The 21757-nt window shown below is 36.8% G+C and overlaps 1 protein-coding gene across 1 annotated transcript; it reads left to right on the top strand.

Annotated features, from left to right (window-relative positions):
• The first annotated feature begins 14378 nt into the window (after window positions 1–14378).
• On the top strand, window positions 14379–15320 carry LOC113305798. The gene has a single exon (XM_026554799.1). The coding sequence runs from the start codon at window positions 14379–14381 to the stop codon at window positions 15318–15320; it is 942 nt and encodes a 313-aa protein (XP_026410584.1).
• The last annotated feature ends 6437 nt before the right edge of the window (window positions 15321–21757 follow it).

The raw sequence follows: 21757 nt of genomic DNA, 5'->3' as shown, positions 1-21757 counted from the left end.
GTGCAGTTTCAGCAATCTGTTGCTTAAGGTTTAGAAGAAAATAAGAGAATAGGTCAGGCTAACTCTCAGGCTATTTCCGAGTTGAAAACCCAGGTTAGTCAGATAAATGAGTCTTTAAGAGAAAGAGGTAAGTTTCCTAGTCAGACTCAACCAAACCTTAGAGGAATTAATGAAATAGGTGAAAGACCATCTGATCATGTGAATGCTATTAAAACCCTTAGGAGTGGTAGAGTGATAGACAACAAGGTTTACATGCCTGATAGTGAACATGTTGTAGTTCACCCTTCTGAACCAGAAACTGAGGAGACTGATAGAGTCTCTAAATAGACCAATGAGGGTCATATTGAGCCCGACTTTGTTCCCAGAGCCCCGTTCCCCCAGCTGCTAGTTCCGACTAAGAGGGAGTCCAACTTTAATGATATATTGGAGGTTTTTAAGAAGGTTACTATCAACCTCCCATTGTTAGATGAGATTAAGCAGATTCCCGCTTATGCCAAGTTTCTTAAGGATATGTGTACGCGAAAGCGAAAAATTAGTGTCCAGAAGAAAGCCTTCCTAGCTAGTCATGTGAGTTATATTATTCAGAATACCACTACTCCTAAGTATAAAGACCCAGGTCCCCTACTATTTCTTGCACAATAGGTAAATACCGTGTCGAGAAAGCTTTGCTTGACTTAGGATCCAGTGTGAACTTACTGTCATACCATGTGTACCTTAAGCTAGGACTTGGTGAGATAAAACCTACCCAGATGACACTTCAGTTAGCTGATAGGTCCGTTAAAATTCCTCATGGTGTGATCGAGGACGTTCTTATTGAGGTCGACAAGTTTATTTATCCGGTGGATTTTGTTATCCTAGATACCCAACCTGTCCCTGACCCAGAGAACCAAATACCAGTGATTTTAGGTCACCCGTTTTTAGCTACATCCAATGCGATCATTAACTTTCGAAATGGTATTATGAATTTGTCTTTTGGTAATATGACTATTGAGCTGAACATTTTTTATATTATTAAGCTACCCTCTGAACTAGATGACTCGAACATAGAAGAGGTGAACATGATAGGAACATTAGTCGAGGAGTCATTACCAAACACTTTGTTAGAAGATCCATTAGAGAAATGCCTAGCCCACTTTGGGATTGATTTTGATGATGACGATGTGATTAATGAGGTGAATGCTTTGTTAGATTCAACCCCTTTGATAGACACTAGTAATGGCTGGAAACCTAAGTTCGAACCTCTAACCGTTTCTGAGTTTACCCTAGATCCTTCGTTAGAAAAGCCTCCTAAGTTGGACCTTACACCATTACCAGATTCCCTGAAGTATGTGTTTTTAGGCCCATCTGAAACTTTACCTGCGATTATAGCATCCGACTTGGATAGTGATCAGGAAAGTAGGCTAGTGAATGTCCTTCATAATAACAAGGAAGCTTTAGGGTGGACCATAGCAGACATTAAGGGTATAAGTCCTACTGATTGTATGCATCATATCTATTTAGGGAGTGACACAAAACCTTCTAGGGAGATGCAACGTCGACTGAACCCTAATATGAAAGAAGTAGTTCGAACCGAGGTTCTTAAGCTGTTAGATGCAGGCATTATCTACCCCATTTAAGACAGTAAGTGGGTCAGCCCCGTTCAGGTTGTTCCCAAGAAATCCGGTATTACTGTAGTCCAGAATGATAACAATGAGTTAATCCCGACCCGAGTGACCACGGGTTGGCGTGTTTGTATTGACTATAGGAAATTGAACAAGGTCACTAGGAAGGACCACTTTCCCCTTCCCTTCATCGACCAGATGCTAGAGAGATTAGTGGACATAGTCACTACTGCTTTTTAGATGGCTATTCGGATAATCAGATCGTTATTGCCCCAAAGACCAGGAGAAAACCACTTTTACCTGTCCCTTTGGTACCTTTGCGTATAGACGCATGCCTTTTCGGGCTTTGTAATGCCCTGCGACTTTTCAGCGTTGCATGATGAATATTTTCTGACATGGTAGAACGGTTCTTAGAGGTCTTTATGGATGATTTTTCAGTGTTTGGTTCGTCTTTCGATGAGTGCTTGCATCATTTGTCACTTTTGACTAGGTGTAAGGAAAAGAATTTAGTGCTTAATTGGGAGAAATGTCACTCATGGTTCGTTCAGGAATGTTCAGGGCATATCTTTGTTTTGGGTATGTTTTATTTTTTTTTTTTTTATGGTATTAGGTAGATAAGCCAAAGTGCCTTATTAAAACTTTACAGGTCCCAAAAACCGTAAGAGATATTAGGTCATTCTTAGGGCATGCAGGTTTTTATCGTCGATTCATTAAGGATTTTAGCTTAATTCTAGACCTCTTTGCAATTTTATTGCAAAAGATGTTAAGTTTGTCTTTGATGATGCTTGTTTAGAGGCTTTTGAGAAGCTTAAGAATTACTCACTACCGCCCCCATAGTCCAGGCACCCAACTGGAACCTCCCTTTGAGATCATGTGTGATGCTTCAGATTATGCTATTGGTGTGTGCTAGGTCAGCGAGAAAAAAATTACTTCATGTGATTTATATGCTAGCAAAACTCTGAATGATGCCCAGTTGAACTATACCAATACTACGAGAAGGAAACTGTTAGCCATTGGTTTGCCTTAGACAAGTTTAGACCTATCTCTTAGGTTCTAAGATCCTCATATATACTGATCATGCTGCTTTGAAAATCTTTTGTCTAAAAGGATACAAAACCTAGATTGATTAGGTGGATCCTTTTGTTGCAAGAGTTTTTCCAGACATTAGAGACAAAAAGGGTGCCGAAAATGTTGTAGCAGACCACTTGTCTAGGCTAGTTGTTAGTTCCCTGATGATTCCCTTCCTATAAGGGATAGCTTTCCTGATGAACAATTGTTCTTTTTACCCAATTACCTTGGTATGGAATATAGTGAACTATCTTGTTACTGGTCGAATGCCCCAACATTGGGTGTAAACAAGATCGTTCTAGGTTTTTAGCTGAGGTTAAGCATCTTTTGGGATGATCCTTATTTTTTTAAGTATTGTCCAGACCAGATTATTAGGAGATGTATACCTGAGAGTGACCAGTCCAGTATTATTTCCTTTTTGTCATGATCATGCTTGTGGGGGTCACTTTAGTGCTAAGAAACTGCTGCTAAGATATTGCAGTGTGGATTCTATTGGCCTTCGTTGTTTAAAGACTCCCACAGTTACTGTGTGACTTGGGAACGTTGCCAGAAATTAGGAACCATTTCCCGTAGGAACATGATGCCCTTGAACCCTATTTTAGTGTGGAGGTCTTTGACGTGGGGGGTGGTATTGACTTTATGGGTTGGTTCCTAATTCTATTTTGGTAACTTATACATCCTTGTCGGTGTAGACTATGTCTCTAAGTGTGGATTGAGGCGGCTGCGTGTAAAAAACCAATGACCATAGGGTTGTGATTGAGTTCTTGAAAAATAATATACTACACGTTTTGGTACACCGCGAGCTATATTAGGATGGAGGGTTCGCACTTTTGTAATGGACCTTTTAGCTTTGATTTGAAGAAGAAATATGGTATTACACATAAGGTAGCTACCTCGTATCATCCACAGACTAGTGGTCAAGGTTAGAAGTTTCCAATAGGGAGATAAAACGTATATTAGAGAAAACAGTTAATCCTAATCGGAAAGACTGGTCGTCTAGGCTTACTGATGCCTTATGGGCTACCGTACTGCGTTTAAACCCCCATTGGAATGTCACCTTATCGATTGTGTATGGCAAGGCATGTCACTTACCTGTTGAGTTAGAACATAGAGTTATTGGGCTGTTAAGCAGCTAAATTTTTCACTTGACAAGGCAGGAGCCCATAGGAAACTCCAGCTCAATGAGTTGGAAGAGATTCGAGTAGAGATGCATACGATAGTGCTAAGGAGTATAAGAAAAAATGAAACTTGTGCATGATAGAAAATATCTTAAGAAAGTCATTTTCCAGGTCAAAAAGTTCTTCTGTATGATACCCGCTTGCATCTTTTCCTGGGAAGTTACTCGGTGGACGGGTCCTTTTATTGTTCGCACTCTTTCCTCATGGAGCTGTTGAGATCGAGACACCGGATGGTAGTAGTTCTTCGAAGGTTAACGGTCAGAGATTGAAACCCTTTTAGAGCCCTTTCCTACAGGTGATATTGAGGCGGTCCCTCTGGAGGACCTGTTTACCTTGATGCCATCGAGGCGATTGTATGTTTGTATATAGTTTTTGATTTCTCCTTCACCAGGTACTATCTTTCCGACTTCTCTCTTTACTAATTCCTCATGTTACTTTATGTTGGTATTGCTCTTCATTAGAAATATGGAGGACAATGTTAGATTTAAGTTTGGGGGTGGGGAAGAAACTTTTGTTAGCTTTTAGTTGCAATAAATAAACTCCAGAGCCTAGAAATTTATGTTATAAGGTGGCACTAACCAATCTAAGTGGATGGAACATCTTGGTGTAGGAGTTGAGGAACCAATCTGATAGATGGAAACATCTAAAGAGTCTATTCATAAAAGCACAGAGCTCAGGTGTTAGAATTAAAAAAAAACATGGGTAGTTTCCGCCATAACTCGTTGAATCTAATCCCTTCTGTTTTTATTTTTGTAAGTGATTTGGTGGGGCACACGATCAAGTTGTTACCATTGCTAGGGTGAAATAGGTGATGAGATAAAAAAAAAGAAAAAGAGGACCAGACCATTAAACACGGAATAAATCAATAAGTCGACACTGGTGCCCTTGTATATGCCAGTTGGTTGACCTAGAGTTAGGTTTATCGACCACTGGTCCCCTTGTATATGCCAGTTGTGTTGATATTAGTCAGACCGGTATCTCAGTCCATTAGGATAGGTTCACCTTGGCAGAGGCCTTCAGACAGATATGGGAAACACCGTTCACTTTAACCATCTCTTATCCATCTTCTTAATCTTTCCATGTGATTGGTTGACTCCGGTTATGATGTACAGAAACTATCTGAGTAGAGCTCTGTCACTTATATATGAATTTTAGTATGCTGAGTGCAAACTCGTGTACAACAATTGGAATTTCGCATCAGGGTACTTCCTCCTGTAGTCAATGAGAGTATGCCAACCAAGGAGATTCTTTAGTGCTTCCAAGGTTCTGCATAGATAGCTAGGGTCTGGAGTAAAGGTTTTGTGGGTACACCTCTGGTAAACCCTCCGGAGACAACACTCCGCCACTAGGGCCACCTAGTGGTTTAACGGCTTGCTGCACGTGCTAAGTGTAGTCATTTTTATTTTTAGATTAGATTTGCTCGAGGACTAGCAAATAATAAGTTTGGGGGTATTTGATAGACCATTTTTGTCCAATTGTCCTCAATTTTCAGTATTGTTGTACTTATTATGGTGTTTTGTGTTTGTAGGTATTTTTGGAAATAAACATTTTTGGAAAATTCGGCTCGAAAAGTTGGTATAGGCACCCGGAGGACACATGTTATTCGGACTCTCAATTTTGGATAAGGGGCACCTAACTGATAAGGGGCACCCCAGGAACCAACTACTAATCGCACCCCATTACTGGTAAGGAGGCTCAATCTTCTTCCTTGATTTGAAAAGAAAAAATTGGCGGGAAATTTGGTTTCACTGGTAAAGAATTATTATCTTTAAGATAAGAATATCTTCTTGCCTTACAAACATGAAGTTTTGAAGAAAAAGGAAGTTATCTTGTATTAAACAAGAAAGATATCCTTAGAAGATTTTTCTTGGATTTTATTCTGCGATTTAAAGAAGATATGGGTTTAGTAAAGAAATATATAAAATAAAGAAAGGAAAAATTCTGAAGATATTTTTAATTAAAAAGAAGAAGATTTTGGAGTTATGGAAGAATATATTTGAGTGATGTGTATTTGTGTGTATAAATAGAGAGCTGGAGAGTTTTTGGGAGAGAAAAGAAAATCACTGTTTTATCATTGTTTCTCCCATTTCATCTTTGTAACACCCTTTGAGCAATAAAAACGAATTTTGAGCGTGTTTCCATGATGATGAGCTAATTTCGCGCAACCAAGGCAATGGATGAAGCTATCTATGCATGAATGATTGGTAACAATTTTATTTTCTCTAATCTATAATTTTCATTCAATCACCGCTTTTGTGGAGTTCTAAATGTTCACATAATTTTCTTAATTACTTGTGATTCAATTTGATAGATTATACTTTGTTTAATTGATTGATAGTCTATTCTTAGGGAATACAATTAATATTGGGAATATGTTTTTATGTGTGAATTAAGAAATAAAGGACTTAAAGGATAGTTAGACTTTTGAAACATATTTGGTATCGTTCATTCATGTATAATAGTGGAATCTAGTGTCTTGGTTACTTTTAATATCTTGAAATCAATTTTGCAATAAGTTTTCTATTTTAAGTTTTATAAGTCTAAAATCTTTTGCTTTCACAAGTCTCAACGAACTTACTACTACAACATTATTGAAAAATATCATCAGGCACAAATCTAGTGTGTGCTAACATTTGTCTCAATAGTTATAACTTATCCTTAATTCTCTATTATATATACGCCATCTTTTTTGGATCCGTTAACTTAATAAGCAAGATAATATTTCCTTTAATATGGTACTATTCCACCTTAAGTGTCTTTCTTTGGGTTAAGGTACCCCTTCAGTGCCTTTCTTCAATGAAATTTCCTTTTTACCGATCAAAATGGTACCATTCCGAAGTCTATAGCAGTTACCTATCAAAGTATGTCAATATTTTTCAATCACACCCAATGTATTAGTTTTATGGATAGAATGCAAATTTGTGGATTCTACACCTTACTGGGAATCGAACTTTGTCATAATTACTGAATAAGAAGGATGACTAATGAAAATCACATTGACGCACACATAGGTAAGCCTTGGCTACCTGGCATATCTTTTGACGAAACATGTTAAACATAGTTGGGCTATTGATGAATTATTGTTAACATAGCCGGATCTAAAAGAATTTGTTAACTCCTAATAATTTGTATTCTAAAGAAAACAAACCGTTATTTTTACGTGAAATGTGAAACATTATCTTATTATTGGAACATAAAAAATGTTGGCAAAATAACCTATCGGGCGAAGCTCGGCTATGGAACATAAATTTTTATCTGATGCCATCGTTAAGTCTAGAGCTCAGTCCCGGGGTTTCATGCTTGTGGGGTTTCTATTTTTAACCTCCTCTTAGTGAAAACTGCACAGTGCTACTGGATAAACATCGTATACATGAGGAAAAAAGGAGAAAATTTGCTCGGTCTTCTTTGTCTTGTCTTAATTCTGAACGTAGTTCACCATCCATCGAACCATGGTCTTCCCCCTGGGTAGCATGTTGCGCAGTCACTATACCTCATTAAGAGTTCAAGCAACTCGGATATTATTCTGGTTGTGGATCCCTGCCTGCACTTCATCCATAAAGGGCATTAATATGGAGTGCAAGATACATTACACATATCATCACCTAATAATCATTGAATCCAAAAAAGCATATATACCAGCAAGGACTACCCATGTCCTTCCGTTCTCCTGTAGATAGAGTTAAACAAATACTCTATAACGTTGATTCGATTTGCCCATTATTTGATCCTGCAAATTAAATTAATACTTAATCATGCAAGAGACCGACAGGAAATACGAAGTTTTGGATAGTTACATTGTTTGCAATGGAATTTAAAGGAGATGTGGATTTTGAGATTGCACTTGGCACTTATATACCATCTCTAGATTATTTTTTATTTCTTTTGCGTTATGTGACTTTTTATCACCATAGTAGCAAAATTAATATATACAATATAATTGAGTGAAATTGTTGGATCAAATGTTAGTTTATGTGATTTTCGAATCATATGGTCATGTTCTCATGCTCAAAAGGATGTTGTTAGTTTTAATAATGCTGCTTCAAAAATGTATTTGGGTTGTCAACAACAAAAGCAGGCCCGCAGTAAAGTTCCCACTTTTGGTAGGTAGAGTCCGGCCGCGCATTATGGATCGTTGTTTATTTGCCCTCTTAATTTTCTTGTAGAGCATGCTAAGATCACCGCCCACAACTGCTTCACCATAAGAAGTGAAAATAATTAAAATTGCATTGGGACAGAACTAATGCTATAATAATTGGAATGTACGTGTTTGCAGTATTTGACTCCAGTTCTTCAAAAACAGAAAACGAAAATCTGTAGGGTGGAATTTTCACTGTGCCCATTAAGTCATCTTGGTTCCGTGTGAAAATCATGAATCGAGTCATCTATACTTCCCCTTCCACCATGTCAGTTGGCTGATTAAAGGTCTTTTAGTACTCACGGGTACAGATTTGGAGGTGCTACACGTGGTTTGTGCAGCCATTGAAATTGGGAAATCTAAATAGGGTAGAGAGATCGATAAATATAAACTTTGGTCGAGCAAATAAATCAATTACAAATAAATACCTGTTGTTATGGAGTAGTAGATAGAGCAAGTAGGTGTGAGAAGTTTGAGGCTTTGAGCAAAGAATGTGAACGGTAGTGAAACCTAATGCAACTTTATATAGGCTTCACTTTCTTCGTGAACGGTATTATCATCTTAATTAAGGGATCAAAAAGGAGGAGCTCATAATGGAAGTTTGATTTTGGGAACAAATAATGGAAAATTGTAACTGTTATGCTTTAATATTGGGAATCTGTAATTGGTGGTGGTTTTATCATCATAATAACCGATCAAGTTGTAACCGTTAACGCTTTTATCAGTGATATCTGTCCATATGTAAAATCACGTATTAGTGGGTAGATCGCGACCGTCCTTTATGTTCTCGATCTGTATATTTCCAAACACATATTAGGTGCACCATCTTAACCGTCCTTTATGTATCCGTATTATAGATCTCTGTCCATTGATGAAATACCATTGTTCCTTATAATATAGATATATCCGACGGTTTATAAATTTGATGACATGTCATATAATTGATTGTAGGTTTGTGTTTGGTTCGTAAATAAAATGAACATAAACCGTCATCTTCTCCTACACGATCTCTGCTCTCAATAATCTACAAAATCTTCGTTATAGTTTGGAAACTCTATTTTGATGTAAATATGATGATCCTTAGAAGCTTAATTAATTACCATTCACTTTGTTCACTGTTCAGAATTACAGATGTAAATGTGGATCTCTCTCATCATGTCTCATGTCACAACATAGTAACTCAAGCCACTTTCATCCATCAAAAGAATAACCCACACTTTTTATTCACTGGGGTTAGGATATCAAGCCATATTTATACGTACAATAATTCTTGCAATTCAATTGAGATTTACAACTGATGCAAGAAATAATTGGTTACACTTTAGACTGAAATTCCTTCACTATGCTCACGCTCCGCTAATTTTGGTTACGCCAAACGCATACAGTATTAAACAGTGTGTCATGTCAATCAAACCTGTAAACCGTCAGATATATAGCAATCAGACAGCTAGAAAGTTTAGTCAAATCATTTGTCAAACCCTTTGTTAGTCGATCCCCTTCGTTATTTTTTATAGTAACAGTTGCATTTATTCTAAAGTTTGATTGTGTGAAGTCAGTCGTTGACATTAGGAAATTGCAACAACGGTCAATTTCAATTCAAAAAAAAAAAAAAAAAAAGGCTAAATCATTTTAGAATCAGCCATGATTATTTTGATGGACCTATTAACGTGAATCTAAGACATTAAATACGAAAACTTGAAGATCTTCAACATAACAGCTACAGAAACCGAAACCACATAAAAGAAAAGATTAAAAAAAAATGAAAAAGAAAATGAAAATCAAAGCAACAACAACTTTGAAGACTTTTAGATGAGAGATTACAATGAGAAGCCATAGATTTTACCTTGTTCAAGCTTCAGATGAAGTACAAAAACCCTAACTTTCCTTTGCTCTTCTATTTTTCACTTTTTTTTAGTGTTCGACTGTCTGTCACTAGAAGTTGTAACTTAATGTTCCCGGTCACGGTTCATAATAATTCTGCCCCCTCACTCACCAACTGATCTATTAGGTAGCGGAATAGTGGAGTTCTGTGAAATTTGGGGTCAAAGCCCAATCCATGTCAAACCTCAAATACCACACCCCCAACCAACCCATAAACCAGCTCCTGCTAGTCGAGGGGCTTACCCAGGACCATCTTATAGTTTTTGGGTGCTCTAGGCGAACTCAATATATGGAGCTTTTTTTTATGGTTATTCACATTTTTTCATCTATAATTTTTTGATTTCACATCCATAAGAAAAACTCACAAGCAAGTTGTACCTCCAAAAAAAAAAAAGTATAACAAGTTCCCAGCTTTCTTACGTACCTCTAAGTATCGAAGGCATAATAATACTTCTAACTTCCTCAAAAAATCTTCTAGTTCTATTTAAAGTTCCATAAGTGTCTAAGTCATTTAAAATTCCAAAATGTTATGGTATCTTGGAAAATATTGTTCAAAGTTTAAAACGACAAAATAAATATGTGTTGACGCTGACAGCCATAAGATATCATGTTCTTTGTGTGAGAGCATACTTTTTTTTTCTTTTTTGTAGGGAATTCATTGATTGTCAAATAAATGCCTAAATCAGTCAATCATTTTAAAGGAATTGTGAAAAAGCGGTGGTCTAACAACCATACCCAATATTTCACTTAGCAATTTGTATGGACTAACTCCAATATACTTCCAAGAGAATCAACTAAGCAATCTTGAGAAAAGTATATCCAAGAGTTATATCTCTATTTCTCAATTCAATATGCAATCAAACAAATAGGAATTTGCGATCCCGATTGAATATAAGAAATAACTTGGACGGTATCAAAAACCAATATCCAAATGTCAATCAATTTAATCAACAACCAACTGTTAGATTCACAAGTGATTGAACTTACGCACAACCTGTGATATTTCAATTATATAGACAAATATAATGCGGAAAAGAAATAACACAGACACCAAAAATTTTGTTAACGAGGAAACCGCACATGCAAAAAAAAACCGGGACCTATTCCAGATTTAAACACCACACTGTATTAATCCGCTACAGACACTAGCCTACTCCAAGTTAACTTCGGACTGGCATGTAGTTGATCCCTAACCAATATCACACTGATCAAAGTACAGTCGCGTTCCTTATGCCTCTAGAACCACGCCGGATTCTGCGCACTTGATTCCCTTAACTGATCTCACCCACAACTAAGAGTTGTTGTGATCCAAAGTCGAAGACTTGATAAACCAATCTGTCTCACACAGAAAAGTCTACTTAATAGATAAATCTGTCTCCCACAGATATACCTATGAGTTTTGTTCCGTCTTTTGATAAATCAAGGTGAACATGAACCAATTGATACACCGGACTTATACTCCCGAAGAACGACCTAGTAATATCAAACACCTCACAATAATCTTAATCGTATGATAGCAAAACAAGATATTGTGGAATCACAAACGATGAGACGAAGATGTTTGTGACTACTTTTTATCTTGCATATCGGAGATTAAATCTCGAGCAAATCTTATAGAAGATAGTACTCAATCACGATAGAAAACAACAAGATCAGAAGATTCAGAACATACAACTACAGAGAAAATAGTTGGGTCTGGCTTCACAATCCCAATGAAGTCTTCAAGTCGTTAACCTACTGGGTTGGGTCTGGTTGTTAGTCGCAACTAGTATCACACAGGAGGTGTGGGGATTAGGTTTCCCAGTTGCTAGAGTTCTCCTTTATATAGTCTTCAAATCAGGGTTTGTAATCAATGCTACCTTGGTAACAAAGCATTCTATATTCACCGTTAGATGAAAACCTGATTAGATTCAACCTAATATTTTCAACCGATACATCGAACTTAGCTTGTTACACACAAATGAAAAGTGACTTCATTTAGATATGAGTAATCGTACCTAAACGTGTACACCTTTGTTGGCTCAAAAATAGTTAACCAAAGTTAGCCATATGAATACTTTCATATCAACCTCATTCATCTTAACCATAACTAGTTCAAATGACTCAAATGAAACTATTTCTAGAGTTGTTGAATTGCTTAATTTCTCATAGAAGTATAAAGATACAATTGAAGCAAAATCAATTTTGATTCACTCGAATCAAGTCATGAACATTATATCCACGGATTGCAAAATATTGCATTCCTTATTGTATAAACGTATTAGTTCATGAACAAATCGATTTTAGAACTTAACTTACTCAGGTATGCATATGCATACGGGTACACATACCTAAGTACCCGGACTAAGTTTGGATTCGCCAGTATGCGAAGTGGTACGCATACCTTCCAAACTCATCAGAAATTCCCGGACCTGAACCTCACGCCAGTACGCATACCGATATGCGTATAAGGTTCCCGGACTTTCACTAAACCAACCAGTACACATACGGGTATGCATACTATGGTTCCCGGACTTGGATTACATATATGCAAGTACGCATACTATGCTTATATCCAATTGTTCTAAACTCCATTTCTATCATTGAAACATTCTCGGAAGACGACAATAGCTGTCTCACACAAACTATTAGCTTCAAAGCAATTTTCAAGTGATCGAATGATCAATACGAAACATTCTGAGTCTACATCAAATGACTGTCTCACACAAATCATGTAAGATGTTACAAGGAGATTTTCACATGATCATCTTTTGACTTTCGTCAAGAATATAAGATGAATTTGGTTAAAGCGAAATCCTACAAACACATATTTCGAGAAATATGTAACCGAGTTAAACTCAGCTCGAAATATCAAATGTGCATAATTGAAGTCTATATAGCTATACGACTTTTGTCTCAAATAGGAGATAGAGTAGATAGACTGTTGAGTGATATATGAGTTCAAGTCTCCACATACCTTTTGTTGATGAAGTTCTACAAGATCCCCTTAGTAGTTATCCGTCTTCAATCGACGAACACCATGAAGTCTAATGCTCAACTATACTTTCTATCCTAATACTTTGCTATAAGTAGACTAGAAATCAATACTTATAGTTTTGGCAACTAAACTTGACAAACAAGCTTGATATAGCACGCCTCTTGCGAGTTCGACCGAGCAGTGCTCCAACAATCTCCCCCTTTGTCAATTTTAGTGACAAAACTATCAATACATATGGATTACAAAATAAATAAACTTTGTAGCTCTCAATCCAAATGTTTGATTTCCTTGGCTCTTCAACATTACTCGAGATCTTCGTCACTTCCAAGTACTCCAGAGATTATGAACGTGTTCAACTCAGCATCATCGTTGTTGAAGATCCGTATCTATAACAATGAGAAAACATTTGCTCTCAATCATTGTTATACAGTGTTATAGTATTATTACACAACATCAAAGTCCAATTGCATCACAACTTTGACAATAATACTATGGTGATATGTATCACCCCCCCTTAGTCAATACTTTATCTCACATGAAAACCAATCCCCCTTACATAATGATCTGTAAACCATATGTATTTGTAGTGTGAACTACACATTAATTCTCCCCCTTTTTGTCAATATAAATTGGCAAAGGTACGAAAACTAGTGGGATCCTAATGAAATTTCCACAAAGATACTTCATAACCAAAAGAGAACATATCAACTTTGTTTCGATGATTTCACATAGCCGGAACTAGTGTATTCATCAAGGAGTTTATAAAGATACAAGAAAACTCCTACAATATTCCAAAGCCGCACTCCCTACAAAGATTTGGCAATTAAGCACAAGTTCAATTAAGAACTCTCCCCCATAAAATGTCATTCCCGAAAAAACAACAAGGGCGACCTTACTTTCACAAGAAAAGAAGGATTTCTTTGGACATTAACAAATCACGTGAAACATGATTTTATATCCAAAATACTCAATTAAATTAACCATAAGAGAACCCATGATTAATTTAGTCGGAGACGCTCAACATACGAGAACTTTTGGAGCCGCACAGTATTTACACAAAGATGTAGATCAGGGAAAGACCAATACTGTGTAATATTCAAAGATTCATTCAATTTTTCATCAATATTTGCATAGAGACGTATAATAGACTTAATCTTTGTAGACATAGTTCATCCTATCTTCCATCAATATTCGCATAACGACATAATAGGCTTAACTTTTGTTGTTCAAAGTTCATTCTATCTTTTGTCAATAAAGACATATGATAGACTTAACTTTTGAGCAAATATGGGACTATTATAGTTCACAGACGCAAACACACATATCCCATTACAAGTTGCTTCGACCTCTTAGCTTCCATAGCCGGGGTGGTTAATTTATTGTTGGTAGGAAGGTGTCCGGCTGTTTTAGAGGAGTTTGTTTCCAGTGCCCCTTTAACGCCTTTGCTCAAGACTGGTGGTGGGTAGAGACCAATTATTGTAGGCACGGTTTGGAGGAGGTTTTACTCAAAGTTAGCTGCGAGTTTGTTTGGTAAAGAAATGGCCTCCTACTTAGGTAATCATCAGTTCGGTGTGGGGATCCCTTGTAGGGGAGAAGTTATCTTACATTCGGATAATAGGTTATTGGAGTTGAAAGGGGGACATGATAACATGACCATGCTTTTAGTTGATTTCTCCAATGCTTTTAATCTTGTGGACAGGACCACTATGGTCAGGGAAGTCCGAAGCAAATGCCCCAGCATTGCCAGGTGGGTAGATTTTTGTTATGCTAAGCCTGCCAGACTTTACTACAACGAATTCACTTTATATTCGTCCTTGGATGTTCCACAAGGGGACCCGTTAGGTCCCTTGTTGTCCGCCCTTACTTTACATCCACTCGTATGTATGATTTCTTTGCAGTGCCGGCTTGACTTGCACACGTGGTATTTGGATGATGGCACGTTGGTAGGGGATACATTGGAAGTGTCGAAGGCCTTGAGCATCATTCAGTCAGAGGGTGGTAGTAGTGGGATTCATTTGAACATCAAGAAGACCGAGATTTTCTGGCTGGTGGTGGATCCTAGGAGTTTAGATGACAGTGTTTTCCCGTTGGACATTGGTAGGCCTTTTATAGGGGTCAAACTGTTGGGAGGATCGGTCAGTTTCGATCTCCAATTTTGCAGTGATCTAATTTGGGCCAGGGTTGATAAAACTGTCACCTTAATGGATGTTATAAAGAAGCTGAAATACCTTCAAAGCAAGCTCCTTTTTTTACGCAGTTGCATCGGTGTCTCTAGGCTGTATATTTCCTTGAGGACCACCAATCCCCTTGCTTTGGAGAGTGCTAAAAACCTTTATGATCAACAATTGTTTCAATTTTTGAGACATATTGTTACAGGTGATGTTGCAGGCTTTGGTCATCTACAGCAGCGCATTGCCACCTTGCCGATGAAAGATGGCGGCCTTGGTGTTTACACTATGGAGGACACAAACTATTATTGATATATCGCTTCCATGCTTAATGTATCCTCCATTGATGTGCCCGTACGCATACTGACGGAAGTTTTCTACCCGAAAATTTTTGCTAAGGTTGGAAACCAAAACCAACTCAAATCCAGTTGCTTAGGTACGCATATCCGTACGCATTCTTAAACTGGTTACTTTATCAAGTCGGTCAGTTCATGAACTTAAATAACAAAAGAGAATACATATTCATTGTAGAAATTTTCATTCTTCGAAGCTGTACACATCATTTCTGACATGATTCGAAACTAAAACATTGTATAAGTTTTCCAGTAGTTACACACAAATGCCACTTCCATTGCCGATGACCGTTGTACACAAATGCCAGTTCTACGCTTATTCAGACAAACTAGTTGGTACCTGCTGCTGAGAAATATGGGGCCTTTTCATCAGCACTGGAATCCTGCTGAACATTCAAAAAAGTAAGCCAGAATTTGAGGTGGTCTTTGCAATGAGTGAGTTTCTAATGTTCATTTGATTTTCCAGAATCTTCTTAATTGAAGGTGACACATTGTTGAGCATGTGGTACCTCGAATATAAAAAAGCTAGCTATAAAACACTACATTGCTACTACACATCAGCACCCAGCTGGGATTCCGCTGTACATATTTGAGTCCAGTTCATAGAAGACCAAAAATGGGGAAGATGAACAGGTGAAAAATCCTCAGACTTTCATCATTTTTATCAGATTTAGTAACCATTTTCTGAAAACAACTTGATCAATGTAGTTAAGAGTATATTCAAATCTCAAAAAGATAAAAAGAGAGAACATGTAATATAAAGAAACCATCATGCATATATGGAAATCGACCTAGTTATTGTACCTTGTGGTCTTGCAAGTTGCATAATGCAACACAGGCGAGAGACGGACCTAATATCCTAAAAACGGCTTGTTTTGGTGGGAACTTTTGGTTGGGTGAGGGAGCAAGTAAAGAGCACAAACAAGCAAGAATCTTTGAAATTAGATTACTTCAAGTTGGAAAAGCATACTTTTTTAAGGTTTTCTCTAGTGGAAGCATTTCAACATCAGGATCTACGTAGCTAGCACATATTGTTTGGTACTAACTATAAATTTGTAGTAAGTGTGAAAAAAATGCCGAAACACTGAATCAGTCAAGGTATTTGTTCATTTTAAGTGTTTGTTCTTTTTTCAAATTCAGCTATTCAAGGATCTAATGAACCCTGATATTTCGTACTCCATATGTATATAATCTCCAAAACAAAATTCCCTAACAATTTTAGATAGCCTTTATTATTATTATTTTTATTAAAATAAAATAGATAAAAGCAAAATATCATTGTCTTCTTAATATTTTAACAGAACCAAAACAGACATTTTTTTTTTGAAGACGGTGGGAGCATAACAAAATCATTCATCAATTATCATTCATTAATTATCATTATTTATAATCAAAATCATAGTCTTATGGGGGTCACCTTAGTGCTAAGAAGACTGCTGATAAGATATTGCAGTGTGGATTCTATTGGCCTTCATTGTTTAAAGACTCCCATAGTCACTGTGTTACTTGTGAGCGTTTCCAGAAATTAGGAAGCATTTCCCGTTGGAACATGATGCCCTTGAACCCTATTTTAGTTGTGGAGGTCTTTGACGTGTGGGGTATTGACTTTATGGGTCTGTTTCCTAATTCTTTTGGTAACTTATACATCCTTGTCGTTGTAGACTATGTCTCTAAGTGGATTGAGGCGGATGCATGTAAAACCAATGACCATAGGGTTGTGAGTTCTTGAAAAATAATATACTTACACGTTTTTGGTACACCGCGAGCTATGATTAGTGATGGAGGGTCGCACTTTTGTAATGGACCTTTTAGGCTTTTGATGAAGAAATATGGTATTACACATAAGGTAGCTACCTCGTATCATCCACAGACTAGTGGTCAGGTAGAAGTTTCCAATAGGGAGATAAAACGTATATTAGAGAAAACAGTTAATCCTTATCGGAAAGACTGGTCGTCTAGGCTTATTGATGCCTTATGGGCTCACCGTACTGCGTTTAAAACCCCTATTGGAATGTATCATTATCGACTTGTGTATGGCAAGGCATGTCACTTACCTGTTGAGTTAGAACATAGAGCTTATTGGGCTGTTAAGCAGCTAAATTTTTCACTCGACAAGGCAGGAGCCCATAGGAAACTCCAGCTCAATGAGTTGGAAGAGATTCGCAGAGATGCATACGATAGTGCTAAGGAGTATAAGAAAAAAATGAAACTTGTGCATGATAGAAATATATTAAGAAAGTCATTTTCTCCAGGTCAAAAAGTTCTTCTGTATGATACCCGCTTGCATCTTTTCCCTGGGAAGTTACGTTCTCGGTGGACGGGTCCTTTTATTGTTCGCACTGTCTTTCCTCATGGAGCTGTTGAGATCGAGACACCGGATGGTAGTAGTTCTTCGAAGATTAACGGTCAGAGGTTGAAACCCTTTTTAGAGCCCTTTCCTACAGGTGATATTGAGGAGGTCCCTCTGGAGGACCCTGTTTACCCTTGATTGACCATCGACGCGATTGTATGTTGTATATTAGTTTTTGATTTCTCTCTTCAACCAGGTACTATCTTTCTGACTTCTCTCTTTACTAATTCCTCATGTTACTTTACTGTTTGGTATTGCTCTTTCATTAGAAATATTGAGGACAATGTTAGATTTAAGTTTGGGGGTGGGGAAGAAACTTTTTGTTAGCTTTTAGTTGCAATAAATAAACTCCAGAGCCTAGAAATTTATGTTTATTAAGGTTGACACTAACCAATCTAAGTGGATGAGAACATCTTGGTTGTAGGAGTTGAGGAACCAATCTTATTAGATGGAAACATCTAAAGAGTCTATTCATAAAAGCACAAAGCTCAGGTGTTAGAATTAAAAAAAAACATGGTAGTTTCGCCATAACTCGTTGAATCCTAATCCCTTCTGTTTTTATTTCTTACGTGATTTGGTGGGGCACACGACTCAAGTTGTTACCATTGCTAGGGTGAAATAGGGTGATTGAGATTAAAAAAAAAAGAAAAAAGTTTGAGGCCAGACCATCAAACCAACCGGAATAAAATCAATAAAGTCGACCAATAGTGCCCTTGTATATGCCAGTTGTGTTGACCTAGAGTTAGGTTTATCGACCACTGGTCCCCTTGTATATGCCAGTTGTGTTGATATTATTCAGACCGGTATCTCAGTCCATTAGGATAGGTTCATCTTGGCAGAGGCCTTCAGACATATATGGGAAACACCGTTCACTTTGAACCATCTATTTTTCTCTTTATCCATCCTCTTAATCTTTCCATGTGATTGGTTGACTCCGGTTATGATGTCTAGAAACTATCTGAGTAGAGCTGTGTCACTTATATATGAATTTTAGTATGTTGAGTGCAAACTCGTGTACAACAATTGGAATTTCGCATCAGGGTACTTCCTCCTATAGTCAATGATTGTATGCCAACCAAGGAGATTCTTTAGTGCCTTCCAAGGTTCTGCATAGATAGCTAGGGTCTGGAGTAAAGGTTTTGTGGGTAAACCTTTGGTAAACCCTCCGGAGACAACACTCCGCCGCTAGGGCCACCTAGCGGTTTAACGGCTTGTTGCACGTGCTAAGTGTAGTCATTTTTATTTTTCTAGATTAGATTTTCTCGAGGACTAGCAAAAAATAAGTTTGGGGGTATTTGATAGACCCATTTTTGTGACCAAATTGTCCTCAATTTTCAGTATTGTTGGTACTTATTATGGTGTTTTATGTGTTTGTAGGTATTTTTGGAAAATAAACATTTTTGGAAAATTCGGCTCGAAAAGTTGGTATAGGCACCCGGAGGACACATGTTATTCGGACTCTCAATTTTGGATAAGGGGCACCTAACTGATAAGGGGCACCCCAGGGAACCAACTACTAATCGCACCCCATTACTGGTTAAGGAGGCTCAATCTTCTTCCTTGATTTGAAAAGAAAAAATTGGCGGGAAATTTGGTTTCACTGGTAAAGAAATTATTATCTTTAAGATAAGAATATCTTCTTGCCTTACAAACATGAAGTTTTGAAGAAAAAGGAAGTTATCTTGTATTAAACAAGAAAGATATCCTTAGAAGATTTTATCTTGGATTTTATTCTGCGATTTAAAGAAGATATGGGTTTAGTAAAGAAATATATAAAATAAAGAGAAGGAAAAATTCTGAAGATATTTTTAATTAAAAAGAAGAAGATTTTGGAGTTATGGAAGAATATATTTGAGTGATGTGTATTTGTGTGTATAAATAGAGAGCTGGAGAGTTTTTGGGAGAGAAAAGAAAATCACTGTTTTATCATTGTTTCTCCCATTTCATCTTTGTAAACACCCTTTGAGCAATAAAAACGAATTTTGAGCGTGTTTCCATGATGATGAGCTAATTTCGCGCAACCAAGGCAATGGATGAAGCTATCTATGCATGAATGATTGGTAACAATTTTATTTTCTCTAATCTATAATTTTCATTCAATCACCGCTTTTGTGGAGTTCTAAATGTTCACATAATTTTCTTAATTACTTGTGATTCAATTTGATAGATTATACTTTGTTTAATTGATTGATAGTCTATTCTTAGGGAATACAATTAATATTTGGGAATATGTTTGATTATGTGTGAATTAAGAAATAAAGGACTTAAAGGATAGTTAGACTTTTGAAACATATTTGGTATCGTTCATTCATGTATAATAGTGGAATCTAGTGTCTTGGTTACTTTTAATATCTTGAAATCAATTTTGCAATAAGTTTTCTATTTTTAAGTTTTATAAGTCTAAAATCTTTTGCTTTCACAAGTCTCAACGAACTTACTACTACAACATTATTGAAAAATATCATCAGGCACAAATCTAGTGTGTGCTAACATTTGTCTCAATAGTTATAACTTATCCTTAATTCTCTATTATATATACGCCATCTTTTATTTGGATCCGTTAACTTAATAAGCAAGATAATATTTTCCTTTAATATGGTACTATTCCACCTTAAGTGTCTTTCTTTGGGTTAAGGTACCCCTTCAGTGCCTTTCTTCAATGAAATTTCCTTTTTACCGATCAAAATGGTACCATTCCGAAGTCTATAGCAGTTACATATCAAAGTATGTCAATATTTTTCAATCACACCCAATGTATTAGTTTTATGGATAGAATGCAAATTTTGTGGATTCTACACCTTACTGGGAATCGAACTTTGTCATAATTACTGAATAAGAAGGATGACTAATGAAAATCACATTGACGCACACATAGGTAAGCCTTGGCTACCTGGCATATCTTTTGACGAATAACATGTTAACATAGTTGGGCTATTGATGAATTATTGTTAACATAGCCGGATCTAAAAGAATTTGTTAACTCCTAATAATTTGTATTCTAAAGAAAACAAACCGTTATTTTTACGTGAAATGTGAAACATTATCTTATTATTGGAACATAAAAAATGTTGGCAAAATAACCTATCGGGCGAAGCTCGGCTATGGAACATAAATTTTTTATCTGATGCCATCGTTAAGTCTAGAGCTCAGTCCCGGGGTTTCATGCTTGTGGGGTTTCTATTTTTAACCTCCTCTTAGTGAAAAACTGCACAGTGCTACTGGATAAACATCGTATACAATGAGGAAAAAAAGGAGAAAATTTGCTCGGTCTTCTTTGTCTTGTCTTAATTCTGAACGTAGTTCACCATCCATCGAACCATGGTCTTCCCCCTGGGTAGCATGTTGCGCAGTCACTATACCTCATTAAGAGTTCAAGCAACTCGGATATTATTCTGGTTGTGGATCCCTGCCTGCACTTCATCCATAAAGGGCATTAATATGGAGTGCAAGATACATTACACATATCATCACCTAATAATCATTGAATCCAAAAAAGCATATATACCAGCAAGGACTACCCATGTCCTTCCGTTCTCCTGTAGATAGAGTTAAACAAATACTCTATAACGTTGATTCGATTTGCCCATTATTTGATCCTGCAAATTAAATTAATACTTAATCATGCAAGAGACCGACAGGAAATACGAAGTTTTGGATAGTTACATTGTTTGCAATGGAATTTAAAGGAGATGTGGATTTTGAGATTGCACTTGGCACTTATATACCATCTCTAGATTATTTTTTTATTTCTTTTGCGTTATGTGACTTTTTATCACCAATAGTAGCAAAATTAATATATACAATATAATTGAGTGAAATTGTTGGATCAAATGTTAGTTTATGTGATTTTCGAATCATATGGTCATGTTCTCATGCTCAAAAGGATGTTGTTAGTTTTAATAATGCTGCTTCAAAAAATGTATTTGGGTTGTCAAACAACAAAAGCAGGCCCGCAGTAAAGTTCCCACTTTTGGTAGGTAGAGTCCGGCCGCGCATTATGGATCGTTGTTTATTTGCCCTCTTAATTTCTTGTAGAGCATGCTAAG

This window comes from Papaver somniferum, chromosome 8, assembly GCF_003573695.1.
Source record: "Papaver somniferum cultivar HN1 chromosome 8, ASM357369v1, whole genome shotgun sequence".
Lineage (NCBI taxonomy): Eukaryota > Viridiplantae > Streptophyta > Magnoliopsida > Ranunculales > Papaveraceae > Papaver > Papaver somniferum.
This window is presented reverse-complemented; position numbering and strand designations above follow the sequence as displayed.